This window comes from Podarcis muralis, chromosome 1 (genome assembly GCF_964188315.1).
Source record: "Podarcis muralis chromosome 1, rPodMur119.hap1.1, whole genome shotgun sequence".
NCBI classification, from domain to species: Eukaryota; Metazoa; Chordata; class Lepidosauria; order Squamata; family Lacertidae; genus Podarcis; species Podarcis muralis.
In genome coordinates this window covers 111,593,964-111,621,852 of record NC_135655.1, presented here as the reverse complement: position 1 = coordinate 111,621,852, position 27,889 = coordinate 111,593,964, and the positions used below count along the sequence as shown (strand labels likewise).

The 27,889-nt window shown below is 42.8% G+C and overlaps 2 protein-coding genes and 1 long non-coding RNA gene across 11 annotated transcripts in view; 1 reads left to right on the top strand and 2 right to left on the bottom strand.

The window, feature by feature from the left end:
* The window catches only part of FRZB (frizzled related protein), a 31,438-nt gene extending 29,354 nt beyond the window's left edge, over positions 1-2,084 (bottom strand). Inside the window, exon 1 of one of the 2 annotated variants that reach the window (XM_028748048.2) lies at positions 801-2,084. In XM_028748048.2, coding sequence (XP_028603881.2) covers positions 801-1,269 — 469 coding nt within the window. In that variant the 5' untranslated portion in view covers positions 1,270-2,084. The remainder of the gene's footprint in view (positions 1-800) is intronic. The other variant, XM_028748058.2, reaches the window with a different exon arrangement.
* Positions 2,085-14,600: 12,516 nt separating this feature from the next.
* The window catches only part of NCKAP1 (NCK associated protein 1), a 48,674-nt gene continuing 35,385 nt past the window's right edge, over positions 14,601-27,889 (bottom strand). For 4 of the 8 annotated variants that reach the window (XM_077916303.1, XM_077916298.1, XM_077916333.1 and 1 more), the window contains 13 exons: positions 27,330-27,469; positions 26,572-26,703; positions 24,829-25,047; positions 24,204-24,334; positions 23,702-23,799; positions 22,113-22,206; positions 21,147-21,229; positions 20,168-20,248; positions 18,967-19,078; positions 17,685-17,801; positions 16,367-16,476; positions 15,829-15,918; positions 14,601-15,549 (listed from right to left, as the gene is read on the bottom strand). In XM_077916303.1, the coding sequence (XP_077772429.1) occupies positions 15,433-15,549; positions 15,829-15,918; positions 16,367-16,476; positions 17,685-17,801; positions 18,967-19,078; positions 20,168-20,248; positions 21,147-21,229; positions 22,113-22,206; positions 23,702-23,799; positions 24,204-24,334; positions 24,829-25,047; positions 26,572-26,703; positions 27,330-27,469 (1,524 nt within the window). In that variant the 3' untranslated portion in view covers positions 14,601-15,432. The remainder of the gene's footprint in view (positions 15,550-15,828; positions 15,919-16,366; positions 16,477-17,684; positions 17,802-18,966; positions 19,079-20,167; positions 20,249-21,146; positions 21,230-22,112; positions 22,207-23,701; positions 23,800-24,203; positions 24,335-24,828; positions 25,048-26,571; positions 26,704-27,329; positions 27,470-27,889) is intronic. The other 4 variants (XM_077916329.1, XM_077916309.1, XM_077916343.1 and 1 more) reach the window with 1 other exon arrangement.
* Positions 15,496-20,761, top strand: LOC144324939 (uncharacterized). The gene is made up of 2 exons (XR_013390247.1): positions 15,496-15,583; positions 20,352-20,761. It is a non-coding gene; the product is annotated as an uncharacterized LOC144324939 (long non-coding RNA).

Genomic DNA, 27,889 nt, shown 5'->3' with positions numbered 1-27,889 from the left:
GGAAGCTACACATTCCAGGGGACCAGAAGAAGATCAAGAGCACTTGGGGGAGCAGGTGAGGAAAGATGGCTGATTCCTCAGTGCTTTTGGCTTGAGTTTTCTGGGATCAAATTGGATTACTGAAGGGGGGGGGAGAAATCTGAAATGGGCAAGGTTAGCAGGCCTCACTGAGATTTTTTGTTGTTGGAATTGCACAACAAGCTGTTTAAATTTGGGGTTAGTGGACATGGAAACTGGAAGGATTGGCCCGGCTTACTTTGAATGAAGGAGAGTGATGGCTAAGTGGAGAGGGGGAAATATGCAAATAGTGGATGCTGGAAGGATGCAGTAAGACAAGCTTCTGCCCATTGGTGGACCCAGAAAAACTTGAGCGTATCATCATCACCATCATCACTTTTAATTTGTATACTGCCTTTCTATCTTACAATACTCAAGGCGGTATTGGTTAGATGATCCTAGGAGGAGATTAGTGGGCTTCAGAAACTTCAAGATCTGCTGCAGGATCATGCAGCACAAGGGATCCTGTTTCTCTTCCAGATTCGTGCTGGAATGCCAACTCCCATCCTCCTGGACCACTGGCCACGCTGGTTGGGGCTGATAGGAGTGCACAATTTTGGAGGGCGCCTCTGATGGGAGTTGCTGGGGAAGGGAGTGCCAGAAGGTTTAAGGTTAGGGTAGGGGGCAGAGATCATGGGGGCGTCTTGGAAGTGTGTGTGTGTGTTCTGGGAGGTGGGGTGGATGTGGGGGGGAGGTCAGGCCGGCGGGGCGGAAATGGCATCGGCGTCGGGCGCGTCACTCACCGGATCCCTCGGCCGTGACGATGGCCTCCGGGGAGATGCAGACGCCTCGGTCGTAGACGGGCAGCTCTTCGCAGGCCAGGCTCTCGGGCCACGCGTGGCCGTACTTGACGAGCACGGGCTCGCAGCCGGCGCGGGCCCTCTCGCACACGGATTTGCAGGGCTTGATGGGCTCGTGCTGGAAGTCGATGGTGCAGATGGGCGCGTACATGGCGCACAGGAAGAAGAGCAGGTCGGCGCTGCAGTGGATGCCCAGCAAGCCCTCGAACTGCTCCATGGCCAGGATGGCGTTGGCCTGCGTGCTGTGGTGCAGGTGGTTGGGCATCTTGGTCATGTTCCAAGGCAACGACTTGCACAGCGGGATGCGCACCGGCTCGCAGGACGCGCCCGCGGCCGGCGGCGGCGCCCAGCTCGCCAACAGCCCGCCCAGGGCGGCCAGCAAGGCGGGCGGCGGCAGCAGCAGCGCCACCATCGCCCTCGCCGAGGAGCAGCCCGACGGCGGAGACGTCCGCGGCGGCGCCCCCCTCCGGGGCAAGACCCTCGCGCCGCCGAGAGAGCTCTCCTTCCTGACCCCGCGCGGCGGAGGGACTCCTCCGGGGTCCGCCCCCTTCTCTCCCTCGGGGACCAGGTCGACCCCTCTTGCAAAAGTCCCGGTTGAGGTAGGGGGGGTTGTGGAAATCGGAGGGAACTGGCTGGTACAAGGGGTGGGCGCTCCTCTTCTCTACATCGGGAAGGAAGGCGACTTTGGAGCGGCGCGCAGAGGGACTTGGAGACGTCGCCCAAGAAAAAGTTTTGGAGGAGAGAGAAATCGCGCTGCTGGTCGATCTCGGCTCGGGCTGCTGGCTGCACAGGCGAGACCGGCTTCGCTTGTGTGCGGCTGGTGGAATCAGCCCCCTTTTTCACTTTCCACCTCCTAGCCAAGGAGCCCCGGCTCCTCCTCTTTCTGCGCCGCGCGCTCCTGGTCCCACCCCTCTCCGCCGCCTCTCTGTTCCTTTGCAAGGGAGGAAAGAGGTTGTTGGGGGGTGGAAGACGAGAAGGAGCGAGGAACTGCATGACCTGAGGCTCGCATCCACTCCCATCAGTTATAAGTCACTGTTTGTCGTCTCCCACCCCTGGCTCTTCTGCTTATCCCCTTGGAAAGTTGCAGGCGCGCGCTCCTCTCCATCTGTCGCTTTCTCGTTTCTGCCTCCGGCTGCCAGAAAATAAAATAAAGGTGATCCTTGTGAAGGGATTGGCTCTCCGAGGTGGCGGACGGGACACCCACACCGTCGAAGGAGCATAAATCTAAAGGGGGGGGGGGCAGAGAACAGGCTGGATTTCCAAAAACCATTTTTTTACTTTAAAAAGCATAAATATCCTTTCCCCATAAATATCCCTAATGAAAAACAACGACGGCGAGGTGTTGATCTCCATCTCTGCTTAAACAATCCTGTTTGAACTTTCTGTTTTCTTTCTCCAGCAACTGAAATAAAGGGAGCTCTCTCTCTCTCTCTCTTTCTGGCTTAAGTCTGCCGCAGCTGCCCTCTCTGCAAGAAAAGAGGCTTTTCATTGTCCTGGCTGTATCCCCGCTTCTCTGCCCCCCCCCCACCCCCATAAATATCTCTGGGAAAACTTGCTCCGCAGTGGCCAAAGGAAGCTCTTTCCACGTGGATCCAGATGCATTTAATCTAGGGGAGAAAATAGAAAGCAGATCTTCGCTCACCAGCAGCAATTCACCCCAGCCCACCCCCCACCCCTCTTTCCAGCTTCCAGCTAATCTCCTTTTCAGGGCATGGCAGAGAATGCAATGACCTAGGGGGGCACCAGTGTCCCGCTCCATGGCAGAGATACACACACACACACACACACACACACACACACACACACACACCCGAGGCGGAGCGGTTGGGGGAGCAGTTTGAAACTATTCATCGGAGGGCGGCAGAACTCTCCGGGAGAGACAAAATAACAGGAAATCACCTTTGCTCTCTCTCCCCTTAAAATATGCCTTTGTTTTCTGCCGGTTCTTTCTCTCCCAGCTGATCCGGCCCAGAGGAAACTGATACCCTCTGCTCTCCCTCTGCTGCGTCTTTCCCAAAGCGCCCGCGATAATACACAGTGCTCATTGATTTGACTTGCAGGAAAAAGTTAGAAGGGGATGGAAGGATGGATAGATAGATAAATGTAGATAGTTCTGCTTCCCTTGAGATGTGCAAGAGGAGTTCCTAGCTGCTGGCATGGGCCTAGCGGGAGTGGGCAGCTGCCCCCCTAAATCAAGTAAATAAATAAAAATACGTTTTGTTATTGATATTTTATTGAGAAATTTTAAATTATAAAGTGATACAAAGAGTGTGTAAAGGGGGGGGGAATATATATGAATATATATAAAAAATATCCTAACCCATACATTCTTTATTATACAGATAGGTAGCCGTGTTGGTCTGCCATAGTCAAAACAAAAAAATTCCTTCCAGTAGCACCTTAAAGACCAACTAAGTTAGTTCTTGGTATGAGCTTTTGTGTGCATGCACACTTCTTCAGATAACCTCACCAGGTTAATACAAATCACTTCTTCAGCTGATCAGAATGCTTTTTTTGAGTGATTAATTTCACCTCATAATCAACTAAAAAAAGCGCCAGCCCTATCATTTACCCATTCTGAAACCATTTTATATAAATCAGAGAGTGAAGCAGCATTCAAGCCCACAGATTTCAGGAGCCTTAAAGATGCTTTACGTTGAGGGAGTTATTATATTGCTTTAAATGGACCTAGCTGATCTAATCATGGCTAGCTTTCAGTTTGCAGAGACCCTTGGTAAAATAAGCTTTGGTGTGTGTTCCCCTTCCCCCTTTTGCAGGTGAGTCTTTGTCACATTTCTTAGAGGGAGCAGACAACACCAGTGCTCCAAACAGCACAGGACAACAGGGTGTGGAAACTGCTAGTGAAATTTCCCATAATGCCCCCATGTGGTGTCACACCAGTGCATTGTGGGAATATCTTTGAGCAAGTGTCAGTAGTGAGACCCAGGGGTGGCATGCTTATGCTGGGCCTGGATCTGGTATTTTTCAGTCTTGTTTTGAAGGGATGAGATTGGCTTCATCTTCCCTTCACAAGCTTTCTGTGTTGCTTTCTGTAGTCCACCTCTCTATCTGCCAAGACTCAAACTGCAAACCTGGTTTCCAATTAAAGACTTACTGTGGGTTTTGCAGAGAACTTACGGCAAGTGGGAGGAAGACAGGATTGCAAGAAATCTGTCTGCGAATCCATTACAGATCTGCTAATACAAATGGTTGTAAAAACTCACCCCAGGCTGACACTTGGCAGGAATGTTTAAATCACAGCTCCGAAGAGAATGTTTTACTGGGATTCAACTTCCACAAACACCTGTTGATTTTGTGTGTGTGCGTGTGCGAAAACCAAACAGCCATCCCATCCCACATCAACAGCAAATCAGATGGGCATATTATAGATTGATATTATCCAAGGTTGTTTTTGAGGAGATGCAAGTTCACTGCCATCAAGTTCATGGTTGCTCCAGGATTTTTATCAGGCTCTGGATGTTAGCTAGTAAAGCTTTTCTGCTTTGCAATGCAGTAACAGTGTTGCCATATTTACAAAGTGTTTTTATATGTCTGAATATGAAGGGAATGGCCATAGAGCAGATGTGAGATACCTAGTCATCTCCCACTTGGACTACTGTGATGTTCTCTATGTGGGGCTACCTTTGAAGGTGACCCAGGAACTACAATTAATCCAGAATGTGGCAACTAGACTGGTGACTGGGAGTGGCTGCCAAGCCCATATAACACCGGTCCTGAAAGACCTACATTGGCTCCCAGTATGTTTCTGAGCACAATTAAGTGTTGGTGTTGACCTTTAAAGCCCTAACAGCCGGAGCCCAGTATACCTGAAGGAGCGTCTCCACCCCCATCATTCAGCCTGGACACTGAGGTCCAGCTCCGAGGGCCTTCTGGCGGTTCTCTCACTGTGAGAAGTGAGGTTACAGGGAACCAGGCAGACGGCCTTCTTGGTAGTGGTGCCTGCCCTGTGGAATGCCCTCCCATCAGATGTCAAGGAAATAAACAACTATCTCTATATGACTTTTTAGAAGACATCTGAAGGCAGCCCTGTTTAGGGAAGTTTAATTTCATGTTTTATGTTTTATGATGTTTTTAATACTTTGTTGGGAGCCACCCAGAGTGGCTGGGGAAACCCAGCCAGATGAGCAGGGTATAAATAATATGTTGTTGTTATGTCTGATCTACAACCACCATCAATGATTAGGCCCTGCCTTCCACATCCTTCCACCACCATGCCTGGACACCTCAGTTAGGTGTGCGTATGCCCCAACAAAGTAGAGACAGAGGTAGGTGCAGGTGAGTGTGTTTGCAAACTTCCAAACTTTGCACGTCTGGAATGTGTGGTCTACTGTATAAAGGTAAAACTTAGATCCCTTGTTTCCCCAACTTTTGCCTGTGGCCCCACACCAAAAAAATTGCATTTGGCCCTCGAAGCATTGCCCATGGGAGAACGTTGGCTGGAAAAGGTTCTCCATTCCTGGTATATGGTTATGTCCTTAAAACTTACTCTGGAGTTGCACCTACACCAGATGAAATTCCTCAGCCTTTAAAAAAAAAAGTATATTGGCTTCTAAATTGTGGTTAAATGGCTCTTTTCACCATGTAGATCAGCTCCTCGTGTATACTTAACCAATCTGTTTACCTTAGCCCCACAGTAAGTGCTTTCTACTAGCAGGGCAGAGTCAACACAGCTTAGGGACAGTGTCAATTTGTACTCTGGCTAACACCTCAGCAGTTTCTAAACAAACTTCAGCTCACCTTAATTATCTGTGGCTAGTACAGCAGGATAATTAATTCCACTTCGCCAGATGGTTATCTGTCTGCCGTGATACTGCAGTAAAAATCCCTTTTCTCAATTTGTCAATAATTCAACCCAAAGTGAGAACTGAGCAAAATTTTGCAGTATGTTTATTTGTAGAATTGCATTTCTCCATTTCCAGTACAGTGGTACCTTGGGTTAAGAACTTAATTCGTTCTGGAGGTCTGTTCTTAACCTGAAACTGTTCTTAACCTGAGGTACCACTTTAGCTAATGGGGCCTCCTGCTGCCGCTGCATGATTTCTGTTCTCATCCTGAAGCAAAGTTCTTAACCCGAGGTACTATTTCTGGGTTACTGGAGTCTGTAACCTGAAGCGTCTGTAACCTGAAGCGTCTGTGACCCGAGGTACCACTGTAATATGTAGGCTCTTCACAGTCACCCACCTAAGGCCCAGAATAATTGTATTTAAATACATATGCAGACCCTCCAAGTGTCCCTATTTTCTAGGGACATCCCTGATTTAGGGAAGCTGTTCCGGTTTCTGATTTGATCCTGGAATGTCACGTTTTCCCTTAGGATGTCCATATTTTCATTGGAAAAATATTGGATGGTGTGGAATTATCCGACCCCCCAAAGCCGTCTGAAGGCAATCTTGTATAGGGAAAGGTTGTTTTTTTAAAGTTTAATGTTTTATTCTGTTTTTATATATGTTGGAAGCCGCCCAGAGTGGCTGGGGCAACCCAGTAAGATGTGTGGAGTATAAATGGCAAAATTATCATCATGGAATGTGACGTCCCTGTTTTCATCGGGGAAATGTTGGAAGGTATGACATATGTAGTTTTGTTTCCGTGTTTTTACGCAATTGTGTTGGCATTTGTGAACACCACTCTCAGGGGGAGAGCAGCAAGCGCACATGTAGAGATGTCTCCATGGTGTTTGTTCCGTGGCACAACCTCTTGACACCTGTGCTAACAGTCCATGGGTTAAGGAGGCACAATACTTGCCTTGCCCCATGTGCTGGCAACCCTGATTTAATTTCACTGGCCTCGGGTGATCAGCGGAACCAAAGGCCCATGGGCCGGAAGTGGCCTGTGGAGGTCATTTGACCGGCCCACCATCGGCCCCTGAACCGAGCTGCCTGCTCGTGTTGCACTAAACTGGCACAGGGACTCGCTTCCTCAATGCCGAAAATCGCGTTTGCGCATGCGCTGAAAATCGCAGGTGCGCTCACTCACACACGTGTGCGATCCAACCCATGGATAAACCTTGCTGACCCCTGCTTTTGTTGCTGACCTACGCCTGACTCAAACCTGCTTAGTTAGTTTCCACAAGGTGGCAGCATCAATTGACCTTGGACAACCTTTCTGGGTCCACAGGTAACATTTGAAAGCCAGAGGAAAATGTAAAGGTAAAGGTAAAGGTACCCTTGCCCATACGGGCCAGTCTTGCCAGACTCTAGGGTTGTGCGCCCATCTCACTCAAGAGGCCGGGGGCCAGCGTGACAAGCTGCATGGGGGTGCTTTCGAACTGCTAGGTTGGCAGGCGCTGGGACCGAGCAGCGGGAGCGCACCCCGCCACGGGGATTCGAACCGCCGACCTGACGATCGGCAAGTCCTAGGCGCTGAGGCTTTTACCCACAGTGCCACCCGTGTACTGGCCACTAAATAAACTCTCACAATGCAACCAAGTACATACCACAACCCGTTCTATTGGTTGCATCAGGATTCTTCTTCCAAGGGGTCAGAGACAGGACACTGTGGATGCCAGAAAAAGCCTCTGTGGACCACGCTGGCAGCCCCTGCTTTAGACCATGCCCTGATATCTTGGGGGGGGGGGCATTATCTTCTGTCCAGCCCCAGTATATAGATCTCTGTGCTTTTCTCTCAAGTTACATCTGGGCCTTTTCAGTGTTTCCAACGTTTCTGAAGTAAATTCCAACTTGCGTCATCTGAAAGTCTGATTGCTTTATGTTATCACTCTTGTCTCCAGTAACCAAGGAAAATATTCACAGACACCACACACTTGAGAGTCTAGACAGCAGTCATTTCCCAGAAACTACTTTCCCTGCAATGGTTTTCATTTGCGTCCACACAACGCTTCCATAGTGCCCTCCTTTCTGTTATTCCCACAGAATAGCCTCTGGTGCCTTAAAACTACATTTAACTTAACAGACACCGATTTCAAATTCTTTCCTTCTTCAAATTTTCTGAAACAAAAAGAGGCAACAATAATGCGTTCAACTTTCATTACGTAATTGAGACAATCAGACCTTGAAAACAGGACATACGCAGTTGTAGGTCGCAAATTCAGAAGAAGATCGCACAATCCCCTTAACACCTACATTTACAACAGAATATCTGAAATAATGATTCCTTCTTAAGGGGCAAACCTTGTTCCTGATAGGTTTGTGCCATGACAGATAGGAAAGTTACAGTGAACACACACCAGCCTTCCCTATCTTGTCGCCTCTCTGCCTCAGTGAAGTTATTGGACTCCAATTACCATAAACTCCAGCCAGAATGATTGATGGCCAGGAATGATGGGCGTTGTAGTTCAACATTTGGAGAACCACAGTTTCCCCAGCCCTAAGCAAACCATTGGAGAATCCTGGAGGTATTATCATTCCCTCCAAGGGACTGAAGATGACATGCTTCTTGCTGCTGTTGCCTTCCTTAAAAGCAACAACTCTGTGAACATAGGTTAGACAGAGAGTGTGCACAATGCACATCAGGGGTAGAGCTGCACACAGGAAAAAACACTATAAATAAGTCAGAAATTAAATCGTTATAACAAAAGAAAAAAAACCTCCGGAAAATGGCAAATGTTTGCTCTCCAGCGCCCTCTGGTGTTGCGTGTTTATAATGCATTAAAAACACAATTTTTTGACTAATGTAGCTGAGTCCAAAGTCAAAGTGGGAATTTTAACTCCCAGGTCTACGCTTACTGCTCTGAACACTAGACCAGGGGCCTTCCAGATGTTGTTGGGACTCCAACTCCCACCCACCCCAATCGGCATGGCCAGTGCTTACGGATTTTTGAGAGCTGTCATCCAGCCACATCTGGGGGAATCACAGATTCCCCATGCTGGACCATACTCTCTCTGCTAGTTAAACGTTTAAAGTCTAACATCTGGCTACACATTTATTATATCCTGCATACATTCAAGTAATAACATATGCAAACAAGGCTATAAATTTGATCTGGCACAATGTTTTTGACAAATCCATACAGGCAGCTGGTTTCTGTGTTTCGCAGACAGAAGTGCAGAGAGAGCATCCAGCCATTGAGAACAAGCATCCCTTGTTACAAATTCTAAGAGAGATTGCTAAACTCTGGTCGTAATCCATCTAGTGATGGGGAGAAATATTTAGCAACTGCCATATTTCTTTTCCTTTAATGATAGTAGTTACGGGGGCAGGGGGAACCTGACACATCAAATGTGACTTTTAGAAGGTTAAGTCTAGACCTTTAATACTTTAAAAAATATAATGTGGAGGGGATGGCATTCAATAAGCATTCAGTCTGCTTGAAAACCGACAAACAAGAGTGTCAATGACCAATGCCAACCAATTTGAAATCCTATTTTAGGATTTTTTTTCACTTTTCATCACTATGCCTTCTCATCCCAACCACCGTGCTGCCTCGCCCTGGTTTTACCTCTTGTATGTGTTTGTACAATGGCATGTGTACTTTTAATATGAATTCAGAATAAAAGTAAAAGTTTATATTTAAAAGTTCAACTTTGTCATGTAGGCCTGTGATATAGGCAGACCTAAAACAAGTCATGAACTCAGACTCTTAGACACATGAGCAGGGGCGGGGTGTGTGTGTCAGCACTTACTGACTTAAATCGAGAAAAATATGATTGTAGGCTTCCACAGTCCACAAATCCTTTTAAATAAGTGTATTGATTATGTCTGTGTATGTGTGTTACATATAAGACTCTGGACCTGCCTTCCTGGAGAGGCTAGACTGGCTCTCTCCTTGTTGTTCTGCTGGCAGGTGAAGACCTTCTTGTTAATTTTGGAAATTAACTGCATTTAATGAAATGGCTGGTGCCATGCTGTTTTTATTGTAATTATTTTCATGTTTTAAGTAGGTTTCATATACTGTATGTATATAGTTTTAATACTATCATTGTTTGATTGCATTTTAATGTTTAATTATTTTAGCAGTTCTTGTTTCTATCTGTAAGCTACCTTGAGTCCCATCAGGGGAAAAGCTGGAGTAATAAAATAAAATAAAAATAAAAATTCTTCCCTGGAGTTTTCATTACAGGACCACTTGATTCGTTCCTTGGACAAGTGATTTTTGGCTTATAATTTTGAGGGTAGTAATCATCTCTGTGTACGTATTTCAAAAATAAACCAGTTTTGTTCAGTAAACGAGGAAGAACACACTGCCCCCTTTTAACCACCCTTCCTCCCTGCCAAAACTCCCACCACCTACTAAAAACATTTGCCAGGTGGAAATTTGCTTGTTTGGTACTTGTTATGATGTTTGACATAATTATCAAAATAAAAACAAAATCAGCCCCAGTGTGTTTCCACTCACAATGCTGTCAATTAAAGATCTACAAGAATTATTACATATACAGACCTTGGGGAAGAACGTTTTCTCCTTCGCTATAAATCCTGACTCCGCAGAATTCTTTTTTTTATTACTGCATTTCTCTAGTTGCCTTCTGTGGTTTTTGCCAGCTTCTCCTCTTGGCTTCCATGTGGAATTTAAAAGGTTTCTTCTCCCCCCCCCCCTTTGAATGGCTGTGTCTGACATCAATGCCATGTCATGACACGAAGCTGACTAATAAAAGTTAGACTCCATTGGTTCATCTAGCTGAGTATTGCTTACTAACTGGCAGAGGCTCTCCACGGTTTCGGCCAGGGGACATTCCCAGCCCTACTTTGAAATGTTCTTAATGGAACCTGGGGCCTTCTGTGAGTGAGCTTTAAGTTTCTGTGTTATTTATGCATAGGTAAAGGTAAAGGGACACCCTGACCATTAGGTCCAGTTGTGGCCGACTCTGGGGTTGCAGCGCTCATCTCACTTTATTGGCCGAGGGAGCCGGCGTACAGCTTCCGGGTCATGTGGCCAGCATGACTAAGCCGCTTCTGGAGAACCAGAGCAGTGCACGGAAATGCTGTTTACTTTCCTGCCAGAGTGGTACCTATTTATCTACTTGCACTTTGACGTGCTTTTGAACTGCTAGGTTGGCAGGAGCAGGGACCAAGCAACGGGCGCTCACCCCGTTGTGGGGATTCGAACCGCCGACCTTCTGATCGGCAAGTCCTAGGCTCTGTGGTTTAACCCACAGCGCCACCCACGTCCCTTTATTTATGCATATCCTCCAACATTTCTCCAATGGAAATAGGGACATCCTAAGGAAAAGCGGGGTGGTTCCGGGATCAGGTCAGAAACTGGGCTGGCTTCTGTAAACCCAGGACCATCCCTGGAAAATAGGGACACTTGGGAGGGTCTGTTATGGTTGCAATCACCTGGTTGCTGCCATGTGCCAGGACTGGGAGTGCCCTACCATGTCATCTGATGTCATCTTGGGACACCAGGTGCTTCAACACAATAGATTAGAAGCTTTCAAGTCTCCAGCTAAGCTTAGTGGCATGGAGAAGCTATGTAATTTCTCCGTGCCCCTAAGGATTTCAGTTATGATAGGAAACAGCATGGGACATCTCTCTCGCCCTGATCTTGCCACTGTGATCCACATGACGGTCACCTTGTAGCTCACTCTACGTGGGGCTGCCCTTGAGACTGACCCAGAAACTCCAGCAGGTGCAGAATGCCGCAGCGAGACTCCTTACAGGGTCCCCGCTGCGAGATCACATTCAGCCAGTGCTATACCAGCTGCACTGGCTCCCGGTGGAGTACAGGATCAGGTTTAAGGTGCTGATTTTAACCTTTAACGCCCTATATGGCACAGGACCCTCATATCTACGGGACCGCCTCTCCTGGTATGTCCCATGGAGGACCTTACAGTCTTCAAACAAAAACATCTTGGAGGTCCTGGGCCACAGGGAAGTTAGGCTGGCCTCAACCAGAGCCAGGGCTTTTTTGGCTGTGGCTCCAATCTGGTGGAATGCTCTGTCACAAGAGACTAGGGCCCTGCGGGACCTGACATTTTTCCACAGGGCCTGCAAGACAGAGCTGTTCCACCAAGCCTTTGGCCAGGGCACAGCCTGACCCCCTCCTTTGGCAATCCTCACAGAACTCTAGCCCAATGGTGGCCATTAATTTGATTTGAACTGGTTTTATAATGAAATGATTTTATAATGTTGTATTATTTTACTGTTGTTAGCCACTCTGAGCCCGGCTTCGGCTGGGGAGGGTGGGATATAAATAAAATTTTATTATTATTATTGGACTGGTGCAAGTAAGTTAAGGGGGCTGTGCAATGTGTGGAAAAACTTGAGGGATGTTAAATTATCTGCAAGTTGTATGGAGAATAGGGTGCCGACTAGCTCATCTGATGCCCCCAAATCTTCTCCATTGTTCTCCACTTGTTCCATGGCTACCCTACATCCCAGACTTGCACCTCATAACTCTCATCAAAATGAAGAACATAAAGGAGAAGTCCTGCAGGATTTCCCATAGTGGCCAACAAAATGCCCACAGGAAGCCCACAAGACATGAAGGCAAATGGCTTCTTCCCATTCCCGCCCCTCTGCTAATTGAGACCTACTGCCTCTGAACGCAAAAGATGTTTGTAGCCATCATGGCCAGTAGCTATCACAGTAAGTCCAACTCCACTCTCCTTCAGAGGAGGTGAATAATGCCTTCGTTATTAATTCAAACTTAACTGAACCCCTTTGTGTCAATACTCAAGTCATAACCAATGACAGAGACAGAGGAGAATGACATCACACCAACTGGGGAGAAGAGATTGCAAAACATACAAACCATCATCAGTGTCATGGTTAGTGTGTGTTAAATTGCAATTATATCACAATATATAGATTTTAGCTTTTAAATGAGTAGATCTGCAACATTTGTGAATGGATAGGGGTTTTACTTTTTTAAAAAAATGCATGAGAATTTGTTTTAATTGTTGGAATTTTCCTGGGGACTTGAGGGCGAAGGGCAGGTAATTAATAGCAGGCAATACGCCAGGTCAGTGATGGTAAATGTACAATACTTCAGTGGTGCTGTGTAAACCACTGAGTCTGTTTGCAGTCCTTCATTTTCAGGAAACCATCTGGAGCACATTTCTGAGGTTTCAAGACAGGCTGACATGCCCGTGCTTTCTCCATAACTGTTAAGATTTAGAAATTCCTTTTAGAAGGATTTTCCCGGATTTATCAAGAATTGCTTGGGCACTTAAAACTCCTATGTGGAATGGCAGTGTCCGTTCTTATTTGGGTCAGTTCTTGTTCCATCTTGCCCTAAATGTGCACTCAAGTTGGTGTTGATGTTTAAAGCACCTCAACAGTGGCTGGAACGAAGTGTGTGTGAGGAGAGCATAAATTTTAAGAACCTCGCTACCCTCTGGACCTGAATCTCACATGTTCTGAATAGATAATCCCTACTGAGGGAGAATATCCATTGCATTTTTGAAAGAGAGAAACTCCTTGTCTCTACACCCATGATGATTTACAAAATACATTGAAGCAACCACCGTAATAAAACTGGAATCTTAACAAACATACCACTGATTCAAAGACGTTGGCAACATCCATTCTCAATGAAATACAAAACAGCTCACATATTTACTGAATCACCACAAGTAAAAGGCTGAGATGGGCTTCACTTGGGAGCACAATTCTTAATTTATGGCCATAATCAGTGCCAGCTCTTCAGCAGCAGTTCCAAATCCCTTTTCATATCCTGCCATTTCACTATTAATGTCAGTTTATAAATTTCTCCACTGACACTGTATCTAGTGAGTGGGTCATGCTGACCAGGCAATGTTCTAGAAGAACTATAGAGTGAGTTGGATACGGAATATTGTTTTTTTTGGAAACAGGATGTTATTTTCTATTGTCTTTGCACTCTTCCCCAGGAAAATCTCAAACTGTTACATCTTTCAATACAAATTCTAGTTTTCACTTCCCATTCCACATGGTCTAACATCTCCAACTGCTTTGATAAAATTTCTGCTTGGGTAAACCATTAGTCTCTCAAATATAATATAATCTAAACCTGAATCTACCCATCAAACTTTTTTCTTTTCTTTTTTGCCCCCACAAGAACTGGGGTGGTGGCAAATTGAAAAAGAGGGTGAGAGGTAAGATGGTGTGAGACCATGAATAGGCAGAAGGAACAGAATAGATATTATGGGACAGTGTGTTAACCACAACCACCAAGCTACTAGTTCCTAAGGAATGTTGACTTGATTTTTTTCCCCAGTGAGTCATTTCACCTTTATTCACAGGTTATGTTTGTATGCTCTCAGTTTCTGTAATATGCAGTAAAGTGAGTTAATTTGAGTGGATTTAGACACTACAGTATCATTACATTCTGCAGGAGTCAAAAGGTATGCCTTTCCCTTTAATAACATGTTAGCAGAGAGTGCCTGGAGCTGCCCAGGAACCTCCAGAAGCCAAAAAATATATTGTGTTTTTTAAATGGATAGTGTAATTTGTGCGTTTGGACCTGATACACCAGACACCCTCAGGAACCCTCATGGCAAGTTTGGTGACAATAGCTGGATGAACCTATGCCAAAAAATGGCCGAAGTCATGTCAAAGTGATGTCTCAGCCCACCATCACCAAGTTGAAAAAAATATGGAAAGACATAGATAACAAGCCAGCAGTGAGATGTTTGTAAGCCTATTGATTTTTAAGTTGGTTAGGTGACAGCCATTAAGGTAAAGCAAATTTTAATGTGGTTAGACAGCACTGATGAAGATCCAAAAATGGGTTGAACATGCACATTTAACAATCTGTAGACTGAGTCAACACACGTTGCTCGATGCTTAGAACACTGAATTTTCAACAGTCGACTTAGCAAAAAACCCAAGGAAAGTCACCAGCACGTAATACAGTGTAGTGTTTATTGTATGTAATGGAAGGTACACTTGAATTTCAAAAATTTAAAACATATAAAAAGTGGTTAAAGGGCTAACATTTTATCAACATTTGATAAATGCATTAAGAACGTTTATTATACAGCAGGGTACAATGTAGTGTTAATGCCAACGGGGCACCATGGAAATTAGTCTTTAAAAAATTCCACTATGTAAGCTTTATACAAACAAAACCACTTGCTGCTGTTTAAGATTGTATGGAGGAGACTGCTGTCTAAGCAGTCTTACAACAATTTTTAATATTAGATAGCATCAGTCATTAATTTGGGTGAGTGTTTCAAAAAGAAAAAAAAAGTAGAAATGTCGTCATTCACAGAAATGCACATCCAAGTCTTGTTTCTGATAAGAACAATAGGTACAGATTGTAACTCTCCCTATATGAAATAATTTACACACAGATGAAAGCTAGGTACACTAAAATAATCACTAAATAGAGTTCTTCCTGGAAATAAACAAGCCATTATGATTCCTGCACGATTGGATATGAAGAAAAAAACATAGTTGAAATAGTATTTCTCTTTTAAAACATAATTATGATTATTCTAAAATAAAAAGGAAAACAAATCAGCAAAATGTGCAACCTAAAATCAGCCAAGCTTATATTGTAGTACAACCATATTAAGAAACCACTGGTCAGAAATACAACTGCATTGGGAAAAAGTTTATAATCCACAAAACTCTTTGCCAGGCCATAAAGTAAAACAGCTCCACAGTTTACACAAGTAAAACTGAGGCAACATAGATGCGTGCTTAGGTTGTCTCCAGTTAAAGCAGATATTCAGGCAGATGATGTGACACTTTGTTTGTACACAGCATGGTATGCATTTCGGAGCAAGACATATGGAAAGCAAGACTCCAGAAGATCCATGGTCAGGAATGGAGACTCCTGGACGATCTAAAGTGAGAGTAGAGATCACATCAGAAACCTGGTAAGGAGTGGAAATCCCAATGCTGCTAAAATGACAAGCTACCAGCAAGGAGGAGAAGGAAATGCAGAGAGGCTCAAAAGAGTAGGGTTCAAAAGCGTTTCATGATTTTTGTTTTTTAAAGTAATTTTTCTGCTATGCTGCCCAACAGTATTTTGACCATTTGTTGAATTCCACACAGAGTGCTTGTCAAAGTCTCTTTTACCTAGGATAAAACTTTTGGAACAATCACTGGAATGAGAGCTTACCATGTCTAGCAGTAGGTAAACAGATTCTCTGTTCCTTGTAGTGGTTTTGTCTGTCTCCTGACCAATTTTCAGTAGACTAGAGGATGCAAGCTAAAAAAATCACAAATAGCAAGTAAGTTTTCTACTCATCTAAAGCCACTTTAAAAATCATTTTAATTTCACAACACATGCAATTTCAGATATAAGATTTAACATGACATGATCTGTAATGTTAGATAATGCAATGGGGTTATGGATGTGGAGCATTCCACAACAATGAAATGAACAGGACAGACCAATTGTATAGCTCAATTTGTGTACTGGAATCCCTGATCAGACTAGTTATTCTGCAAGACAAAGTTCACACATGCTTGCAATATTGACTCAAATCCTTTACAGTCATTGTTGCAATCACTACCATATAGGAAAAGCCACCATAATGTTGTTGGCTTGAAATCAAAAGTTAAGATTGTAAATGTTAATCGCAGTACAGCTGAAAGCCTTGGTGGAAATGAATGATTTCTGGAGCAGGTCAGCCCAAAATAAAAACTGTACATACAGCCAAGAATTCTTTGAGACGGTCTTCAATGCTTCCCTTGTGAATGGTAAATAAAGCTGCAGCAATCTGGTTGATTGCTTTGGCCAGGCAATGGATATTGTTGCAGTGACCTAAACAAAAACACATTTGTGATATTACTTTAGCTTCACTCACACTCTGAACATTTTAGCTGAATGGAACGTGTCATTTGAATAGGAGCAGAGTTAAGTTTAGCAAGGGATTAACTTTCAAATATAATATGGATAATCTTCATTTAACAAGGAGGAAGTAAAGATCTTTAAGAACCTTTTGAATAGAGTAAAAGACATTACACACAGGTCCTGCTATCTGCACGCTCAATATCAAAAAATTCACTTATCCATACTTGAAAGAATAATACCCGAACCTCACTATATGTTCCACACATTCACTTATCCGAACAGCCAACTTGCTTACTTCCTTTTTGTTTTTTTTGTTGGTGGCAGCCATCTTTAGGCAGAAACCACGGAAAGACTGAGGGAGTGAGATCAGATGACTCAGAAAGCAGGAAAAATGAAACAAATCAGGGACAGGAGAGATTGGGCAAATCATCCCCCCCCCCCATGCCTCTCTTCTGCTGATTGGCTGCAGCCATTTCAAGAAGAAACCATGGAGAGAGGGAGGAAACAGAGGGGACTAATCTTGTATTAGAAATGTTTCCATAGGAAACAATGGGAATCCTGGAATCATTATACCAACGATTGCATAACAAACAATTTCCAGGGAACTCATAAAGCAGGGCTACATTTATTCCAAAATCTGTTTCAAAGACAGAATTCTGGTTTTCTGCTTAATTTATCAGTTCCAAAGTTCTGTTCTGAAGACCTGAATCCTGCTAGGTGCAAACAGAACGGTGTGTGTGTGTATTCAAGTAAAGATGGGGCAACATGGTAACTAGCACAGGAATATGAGAATTATGAATGCTTCTAATGCAAATATCTAGTATGAAAACTAGTTTCAATATGACTTCCAAATAGTACTCAGCATTGTTCCTGTGCCCCCAAAAGCCTCCAGTCAAGTTTTAACATTTCCTAATCAATAGGACATTTATGTGCAACGGGTAGAACACATTCTTGGTAAGGATCCCTAGAACCAAAGTATGACTTGAGGTGAGAGATTTTTATTTCCTCTTTCAAAGCAACCATTGTGAGATATAAAATTGATGTACTATTCAACACCAAAAAGGACCAAACACCAATATCATAAAATGAAAGCAAATAAATATTTCAGATGAACATTTAATATAATTTCCCCCCTCCCCCCCAGAATAAATTTTCACACCAGTTTGTCTGAATATTACCTTCAATGGCAGGACTGTATTGAGACATCACATTACTGGCCAAAGTTGGTAAGGAGACAGCCACAAAGACCATCAGAAGGCAGGCAATTTTATATTCTTCCTCTGGACTAATGTTTTCTGAAAACAAATAGAAATTTAGGAGATCCATTATACCTGGGTGGGTTCAAAACTCCTAAACTAATACTTCATCCATTCACAGCATTGGTAATGTTTCTGAGCCAAATTCTGTGTTATTTGGTTTGAGCTAACAAAGACCAGTACTTTAGAGTAGCTGGGGAAACCCAGCCAGATGGGCAGGGTAGAAATAAATTATTATTGTTGTTGTTGTTATTCCTATTCCACCAAGTGCGGCATAACAATACTCGTCTGTAACAGCTATCACTTTGTATAAATCAAGAGTATCTTGGTTGCATACCCCAACACATTTTCAGGGAAGGAACTTAAGAAAAACATGATGCATTTTTTTAATTCCTAGAAGAAAATTTATCTAACAGCTATTCAAAGATTTTATAGCTCAATCAAAAGTAACCTAATGACAAATTGCAATTGCAAGAGGTTTCTTTCCTCTTAACTCCAGTGGTCAGCAAAGTTATTTCAGGCTTCCTTTTGAAAGATGCTCAGAATGTCTGCACGTAGGAACTAGCTCAGCATGGCCACCAACTGAGAGCTGTCCATAAATGACTCCTCCTCCTCCTCCTCCTCCTCCTCTAAAGTAGTTTCTATACCAGTATTTCATATTCCTGGGCCAACTTGAATAAAATATTGGGGGGGGGGAGGTAAGCCCCACCCCACATAACTGATCACATGACATGGCACATGTATACCACTGGAAGGCAATTCCCATAAACTGGGGGGGGGGGTATTTGCGGGGCGAGGGGGGCAAAGGGACCTTGGCCCCTAGGAGTTGGCTCCTGGGGCATGTGAGGGAGCCAGCCATAAAAAGTCACTCATCAATAACAGAAGCATTTGCAGCCATTTCAATGTAGTATTATCACTATTAACCCTGAGAAATACTAAGAAAATGTAACTAGAGATCAGAGCTGCAACATTCGGTCAAATACAAATGTAATTGTCATATATTTAAGCTGACAAACCCTCAGTTTCGGCATCTTGGTTAAATTATGTGAAGTGATCCAAGTGTTCTGCAGAATACATGTATATTTGATACTCAATGTGTTCAAGTATAGTTTCTTTGACATCCTTTCTCCATTTAGAACGATATCATGGCTTATCATTACATGCAAACACAGCCAATATCCAAAAACGTTATGCAGCAGCATACCTGATTTTTGGGAAGAAAGTGCTACAACCAGAGCAGGATCTATCTCACAAGGCAGTCCTGCAGCTGATGAGAGCTCATATACATTCATTGCAACCTGAGAGAGAGAAAGGTACTGCAGAGTGAAAAAGGCCAGAATAATTTTGTGGAATTTGTCAGAGCAGACATTGTAAAATCTTTTCAGTGTTCACATTAAGTTACACATGAGAATGGAACCATGGAAGAACAGAAGCACCTTTGGTGGCAGCAATACACCTAGCTTATAGTGAAAAGCTCCATTAGCGCCACTTCTGCTAGCTGGCTGTCATCTCTCTCACATGCCCCTCTGCCAAAAACTTGTATACTCTCCGAAACCATATTCAACAGCAACTTTTTAAGATTCCAAGTTCTCAAACTGGACAAACAGAAAACTTTGTTAAGCCAAAGCATATAATGCATTAAATGAATGCTGTCTACCAAGACTAGGTTCTGAGGCCTAAAGTGCAAAAGGGTTTCATAATCCATTAGGAGAACGGGTGCTGATCAACTCAAAAACTAAATTGTTAGAAACACTTTTTGAATTACTTCCACTGAAATGCTGTGTCCTTTTTATTTTATGATTTGCTCCTTTAGTATAAACCAGTGACTCCCAGCAGTTTGCAAAAGAGAAATACTGGAATCATAACTAACCATAGAAGTATGAAGCTATATTAATTTCATTTTAATGAGGTTTACAGAAATATATACAAGTGCTACATCTGTCTATACATTCCTGCTTTTGGCATAATATACATTTTTAAAGGTAAAGGTACCCCTGCCCGTACGGGCCAGTCTTGACAGACTCTAGGGTTGTGCGCCCATCTCACTCAAGAGGCCGGGGGCCAGCGCTGTCCGGAGACACTTCCGGGTCACGTGGCCAGCGTGACAAAGCTGCATCTGGCGAGCCAGAGCCGCACACGGAAACGCCGTTTACCTTCCCGCTAGTAAGTGGTCCCTATTTATCTACTTGCACCTGGGGGTGCTTTCGAACTGCTAGGTTGGCAGGTGCTGGGACCGAGCAACGGGAGCGCACCCCGCCGCGGGGATTCGAACCGCCGACCTTTCGATCGGCAAGCCCTAGGTGCTGAGGCTTTTACCCACAGCGCCACCCGCGTCCCTAATATACATTTTTAGAAAGAACTAAAAAAACAAACCAACCAACCCCATTATTCTCAAAAGCAATTACCTTCATATCTGTCTCTCTTGGAATGTGATCCTTAAAGTCTTCAATTGAACTTACAAGGAAAGGAATGTGATATGATAAGACCTAAGACAAAGAAGCATGCAACAAAATTGTTACTTTTGGCTACTGTATCTCCTAAGACAGCATGTTATGACTTTGTTGCATTTATTCTACCCTCTCCCCTCAGTTTATGCATTAAGAAGCCTGGAAGCATCATGCCAGAATCTTGCAGCAGGAGTGGAAAAACACCGGCTAACAAGAGTTTTGAATACTGTATTGCTTTGGGTCTAAAACAGCTGTATGTCAATTTCCTTTATTTACTTTTAAAAAAATAAAAAGTGAAATTGTAAAGGTTTGATTCTTTCAGCATATGTATGCAACGTACTTAATTTCAATTAAGATTTGATTATTCGTATTTAGTGTTGCAATCCTTTCACCACAGCACAAGCAAGCTGTGTTTTATTCAATCAATTAATTATTTGTTGTATTTGACTAAAAGCCATTACAAATACATTTACAAAACCAGCAAATCCAATAAAACCTAATTAAGAAAGATCCAGAAGTAAGCAACCATTTACAATAAATTAAATTAATGAATCCCCTGCACAATCTACAGCGTTGTCTTTTATGTGGCTTGCACAAATACTTTTAGCGGCTTTTGCAAATAAAGCTGTTTTATATGGGACAAGTGGGTTGCAGTCAGGTAACAGCCAACGTATTTTCACTTTGGGGTTCTGTATCTGTAGCGGTGCCAACATCTGTTCCAAAAATCTCTTTCTGGGGTTTCGATAGATCTGAGAATGGAGTATGTAATGGGGAGGAGCTTCTACTTCACCTACCCCACAGACACAGAATCTTAAATGCCTTGGAATGTGCTAGTATTTAGCGATTTATTCACTTTTTACTTTTACTTATCTATTCTTAGGCTTGCATGTGCTTAAATGTCTAACACAAAAGTTATAATGCCAAATGCAGTACTTACATCTCTAAGAGCTTCTTGTGCCAATGACCGGAAAGATAAGATAACACCGATAATGGTCATCCTCTTCAAAACACTATCAACAGCTAGGGGGGGAAAGAAGAAAATTCCAGGAACAAGAATGCTTTCTCCCTGCCCCTTCCTGTTTGATGCCTGTGGGAGATGGAGGCCATGCATAGTTGCCTCTCCACCAGCTTCAAGTCTCTCTCTCTCTCTCTCTCTCTCTCTCTCTCTGTGTGTGTGTGTGTGTGTGTGTCTGCATGAGTCACAGCATCACCCAGTCATGGCATCTGCCACAGACAGACTAATATTAACAGCAAATTAAAGTGACCACTGCTGATGAAGCAACTTTTTTGGCACATCATAAGGGCGGGGGGGGGGGAGCATCATTAAGTACCAAAGGCACACCAGACTCACAATAATGTTCCTCACGTGGCACCAAAAGGCAATTTTAATTCCTTTACAAAAGTGCTCCAACAGCTATTGAATAGTTCGTTCATCCACCAATTCACTCCTTGCTGGCTGAGCATTATGAGAATCTGGGAGAACGTGGCGACCAGCCGAAAGGAGCTCCTCAGTAGGCAACGTATCAGTTTTAAAACATTTAGGTTATCTTTCCAAAATCAAAAGGTTCTCTGAGGCACATTATAAGGCATGAATAGATGAAAAAGGCTACTAATGTGACTATATATATATATATATATATATATATATATATATGCGCGTACATGAGTGGAGATGTATATGTATGTGGGTAGCTTTATATATATATGCATCTGTAGGTTTGTGTCGTGTATGTACGTTACAGCCTTAAAATGGAGACATTTATACAAGACATTTATACAAAAGACAGCATGCACTTTTGGGGGCTGTAGCAGATGCTCCCCCACCAATTCCAGTGCTTCAAGCTATATGCAGATTCCCAGTTAGGAGCATAAACTAAAATGGCACTACTTGCTAGTTACTTACACGACAATCTTTTGAAGAGTGCTGCCATCTGATCTGGTTTATCAAAACTGGTCCTCATTTGCGTTAGCACTTCAACGTTCTCTACCACAAGTTTCTAAGACGAAGCAAGATCTCAGGTCAGGCATAGATCTGAGTATAGTAACAAGCGGGTGCTTTAGGACATTTCAGCGTGGCAAGCAGGAAGCAGAGCTCATGAAATCCAGATGTTCCCATTATCTGACTAGTTATACTAGGTAAGGCCCAGCTATGCACCAAACAAAAAGCATACAGTGTGATAATAAAGGCTCTCTTCTGTTCCACAAAGCACTTATTGCTCCAGTTGTCTCATTAAACTTGAGCAGGGCTGCTGTAGAATAATGGAATTATTACAGTTTGAATGTCTTTTGCACAATGTGCAATGAAAACAACATGGGGGTGAGACACAATTTGCATACGATTTGCCATTCTTAGGATTTCCCGTCCATATGTTTTCATGTGGATGATTATTTCTCACAAGGTAAAGAAGAGGCACACGCTTTCTGTGACTGGTCTACTCTAGACCAATCTCCTAATCACTGTCTCAACTCTATGATTAAAACCTTCTCTCCCTCCATCCCCAGCGAGTTTACACTTATTCACTGTAAACTAAGGGCAGACAACTGAAAGCCCCTGAGTTCAATGCAGCACTTAGGGGTTTTTCAATCTGGCCCATCCCAAAGGGATTTCTCTTCCCTTTCAAGAGCTGCAAGCTGGTGATAGGTGGGCCATCCCTTCTTTCTCTCCCCCCCCCCCCCATTCTACTACCCTCTTCTCTGTATCTCTCCCTCCTTGTCTAACAGGCTCGTGGAGGATGGACAGCTTGCTCTGGCTGAACACCTGAATTAATCACTTGCCAAGCGCATTCCTCTCCCTACTCACTCCATTTGTTTTGGCTTCTTCCCCTATCCTTCCCCCAACTCCCTATCCTTTTCGCTGGACTCCCCTAACCACATAAAATTAGGCCAAGGAGACATGTTTATTATCCCTGCTGACCAAAGCTAGAGACACTTCCCCATTTCCTGATGCTTTCTGTTAGTAGAAGCTAAACTATAAGCTAATTCAGAGACCCCCCCAAACCAAGGTCATCTCTTCTGGAGAAGCAGCATATAGGAACACAAGTAATGACTGAAGTTTTGCACCAGGACAGCAAGGAACAAACTATGTGCTGGTCAGGATACAATCTAAACTGACTTGAGGCTCATGCACATTCAAAAATAAATAAAAATAAAGGGGGGGGAGTCAAAGAAATAGAATGCATATGAGCTGATCCAAAGATCTTCCCCAGTATTTCTGTGCAGAGTGTTTAGACATATATTGCTTAAAAAGTCACTCCAACCAATGGCACATCATAACAAAAGACTTTTGTGTGTGAGGAGAATTGAAACGTCTGCTTGTAGTATGTTGTGAGTGTTCCTCATTCAAAGGAAAAGGGTCAAAACTCTGATGAGCAAGTACAAATGCTTGGACTAGTCTAAAGTAGTTCTTTGGATTCAGGCCATGTATTCTTGCTATAAAGCAACTTCTGCTTTTAATTATAAAAGCAATGACCAAAGAGAAGCAATGGAAGTTACCTTGAGTTCAGCAACCTGTGAGGAAATGTGCCACATAAGGCTTTCACTCAAGAACTTCATGCCATATGGACCAAGGAGTTCTGACAGGGCTCTCATTTCTGAGGAAGAAAAAGCATTTATTCTGCTGCAAACCAATTATATTGTCTTAATTTAATGAACAAACTATATTTTATTAATTCATTCTATAAAGGCTATTGGATGTCACACATTTTAAATTTTCAGGATCCTATTTCAAATGCTCAAGATTCAACATCTGTAATATAGCTATGTATTGCAGTACAGTATTAAATAGGTGAAAATAAAAATGAAAACCCTCCGTCTTAACTAGCTTAGCCTGTTCTACCAGAGGCCAAGAGGCCTGATAAGAGCCTTAGTTCTCCCTAGATATTAGTGAGGGTCAGAAGCAGCAAGGGGGACTTGTAGTGCTGCTTACTGTCTCTAAATTTTGGTATAAAAATGAGACTTGGCTTTCCCACCCACCCTGAGCCTTGGGAAAACTCACCTGATATGTCTGAATATTCTTCTGCATTGAATGTCAGTTCGTTTTCAGTAGGCAAGTTCACAAATGCTTTCATCGCTGGGAAATAGGCTATGTGGCCATTACTGACTTGCCTCAGCAAGGTTTCCAGATACCTTCACGAAAGAAACAATTATCTATTTTCACAGTAGACTACAAACATTCCTTACCGTTAATTTCATTTACCACCTTAACTTTGATGAAAGCTGCATTGACACTGAATTTGTCACTGAGAGTTGATCTTGAAAGTCCATGTAAAGCCACATCAACATACATGTATTAAGAATTGCATAGTCCTCAGTGACGTTTCCCTTGAATAGTCAGCAACTTCATTTTAAATAAAAGTGTAGTTTGCTTTTAGTATGCAATAGAAAGCTAAACGCTGTTGCTTATTGGCATTCATTGTTCAAGTGGCATGCGATTCAGTTTTTCTTTGACATTATCTCAATTTCAAGTTGCGTGGGGAAGCGGGGCACAGCTCAAATTAAAAGCTGCAATTTGCCTCACTTTCACCTTGGCACTCTCCTCCTCCCAGATTTTTTTCTTTTCTGCATGAAAACTTTTATCTCACAAAGCAAAAGAGGTACAGGATGAAATCTCAGATTCTTACCAATTTGTGTACAGACTGGTAATAGTTGGCTCCCCATGACTATCTAAGTGCTGGGTTTGTTGAAGGAGGACGTTATTAAACACTCTTGTGATGTCAATCTGTACATAATTTTCTATTGATTGGAGTACTGTCATGTAGGCTCTCACACTTGTTAACAACTCAGAAGGTTTTGCGATCTCTTGTGTTGCTTGATTATACATAGTCATGCCAACAATTGACCTTTGAAAAGAAAGAAAGTTATTAGCATGCTACTGAAGTGAACCATGAGTGCTATGCCCTGCCTAATATCAAGGTGAGCCATCACTCTTCAGACCTGGCATGTAGTGTTAACTGACCATTTGGGATAAATTTGGGATAAATTTGCACCAAGAGGCACCTGTACTTTTCTGACATTATCTGTTGTCTACTCTGACTTTGCTGAATACTGCCAACATAGAGTGAAAGCACACTGCAGCTGGGTGTTAGAAAGCTGCAAACTGGAGCTGAAGAAAGCTACTCCCCCCAGCCATAGTACAGAAAGATGTATGGAGGGAAATTCAGAAATCTTATATTGAACTATTGCTATCTATTTGACCCCTGTATAAAAGTCAGATTTGCTGTTTAAAATTTGTACCAATTTAGTCCTAACAGTTACAGCTGTGAGAAATTTTAAAATTCTTGTTTCCTATCTGTTCCTCTTTTTCCTTGAGATGCAAGTCTACTATTTGCTTATTAAATCAGATAACGGCAAGGTCAATATACTAAAAGCTCCCACATACTAGCAGGACATGAATCTTTCATTTTCCATCTCCCACTCACCAACTTTGAATGTACATAATTAGAATTATGCATGCACAATTTTTCTTTTTGTAAAATAGGATTGATTCCTTAAATTTTGGGGATTTTGAAACTAGCAGGTAGAAACTGTTATGTATGGGCAACCACTAGGCTGGATGGAAGTTGGAGCAAAAGAAAAAGAAGGGCAATGTCAGCTCAAGATTAATTATTTGGTTATATTGGACGAGAATAATTTTTTAAAAATGAATGCTTTTATTAAGTTCTAGCAAATAAGTCTCACACAAGCATGCTTTCAGAGATTTCTATCAGAAACTGTCACATAACAAAAATAAAAATGGCACAGCAGCAACCAGCCCACCCACACTGAGAAATAGCCACGATATAAATAGCAAAAACATGTTTATATGGGCTACTAAACTAACCATATTTTTAATGGCAGAATGGTCTGTTTTTTGGGAATCCAGCACTGCTGACTCTTTAGTGCACAATTGCTTTTTAAAGACTTGAAGCGCACAGAGCTCCCTTTGCAGTGTGGAATCTGCTCCCACACCATTTGAGCAACATCACAAGCACTAGGCCATAACATGGTAGTCCCTCATATGATCTTGACACCGTGGAAGGAGGAACACTAAAAAAGCATCTGCCATGGTACAAAGGAAGTGCCAGAATAAACCTTTTGTTGTGTGGTTGATAACTATCAGACGACACACAGAGACTGTGGAGTTTGAAATTAGTACAATATATAACTTTGCCCAGACCAGACATTCATTTTAAGTTTGCAGCTGCATGAGGAGCTCTGGGTGACTTCATGAAGTTTTTAACTGATTTTAGGGATACATTGTTCCACCTCCTCTATCACTGGGGAAATTTTGTGTTAATGGGAGTATATGATAAAAAGCAGGTTGAAGTATTCTTAAAAGTACTCAAGACAACTAAGTATCAAATGTGCAAGTTGGTACCACTTACTTGGTAAAACGGATTTCCAGGTGTGATGTTAAGTATTCCCTTGGGGTAAAGGTGTGTTCCCACACAATCATGTTTGGAACGTAATTGATTGAGAAGCAGAGCTCAGAAAGTGCCGTGTGCAGTTTGTCTAGACTGCAAAAGACAAAACAAAAAATATGCACACAAACATGTAAGCCACATAAGCAAAGCCATAACTATTAAAGCCCCCTTCCACCTCAACCCCCCAAAAATAAAGATGGGTAAGGATATATAAGCTATTTTAAAGCACAGCCATATAGTACCCTTGCCTATGCTAAAAACAATGGCATAGGTCATATACGTACAAGACAGGATTATTATACCTCACCCCCCCTTTTTTTTAGCATGCTGAATGGGAATGCAGAAAAAGATTACTGTTCATAAAGGTAAGTTTGTTTTGCAGGATAGGAATGCATGACATATTTTTTATATAAACACATAGGATGGCATCCAATTGGTGTTTCTCTACTGAAAGAAGGTACTAGTCAGTGAAATTGGGAGGGATATATTTTCCAGGAATTCCCAGTCTGCAGCAGATTCGGAGGAAGCCATTGATGGAAACCTCCTCTCCTATTGTTCCACTGCCTGATGCCTTCTTGTCAGCAGATGACATCAACTGGATATGACCCACAAGAGCATTTTTTTAAATATATCTACAAAATGCCAGTGATTTGGTTCAAGAAGTTAGACTGCCTGTTAAGCAACATTCAAAAGAGAAGATAAGGATGAAAAAGACTCACTTGGTCACCACCAGCCTGTTTTTTCTCATGCTTTCTACTCCTGGTTTTTCTCTTTCTGGTTCTCCTTTCTTACCCGTCTGTTTTTTTGACTTTTTATTCACTGCTTGACTGATGGTTTTGGCACAATGCTTTGGCAGCAACTTAAAAAAAAAAATGCAGTTAGTTTCAAAATAGAGCTCCAGTTCACAAAAACCAATCACCATTAAATAGATCAAACTTCGCATTTCGATTTTAAACTGTTCATTTTGTTTCCAATATACCAAATACTTGCAAACTACTCGATACCAACTCAAGTGATTTCAATGTAGTTACTATTCCTTCTAGTTAAGAACAGGAGAAGAACAGCCTTCTATTACAAATATTATAAGCAAAACTTTATTAGAACCTTATGGAAAACTTTATCATATTTTAAGAACAAAGGAGATGGCACATTTATATGATGACTCTACACCAAAGGGCTTGCAAACTAAAAATAAACCCAAGGGAAATAAAAAAAAGGGAGGGAAATGGAAGCAGGGACTAAACAAAGAATGTGCATTATCTCAGTGACTCATACAGAA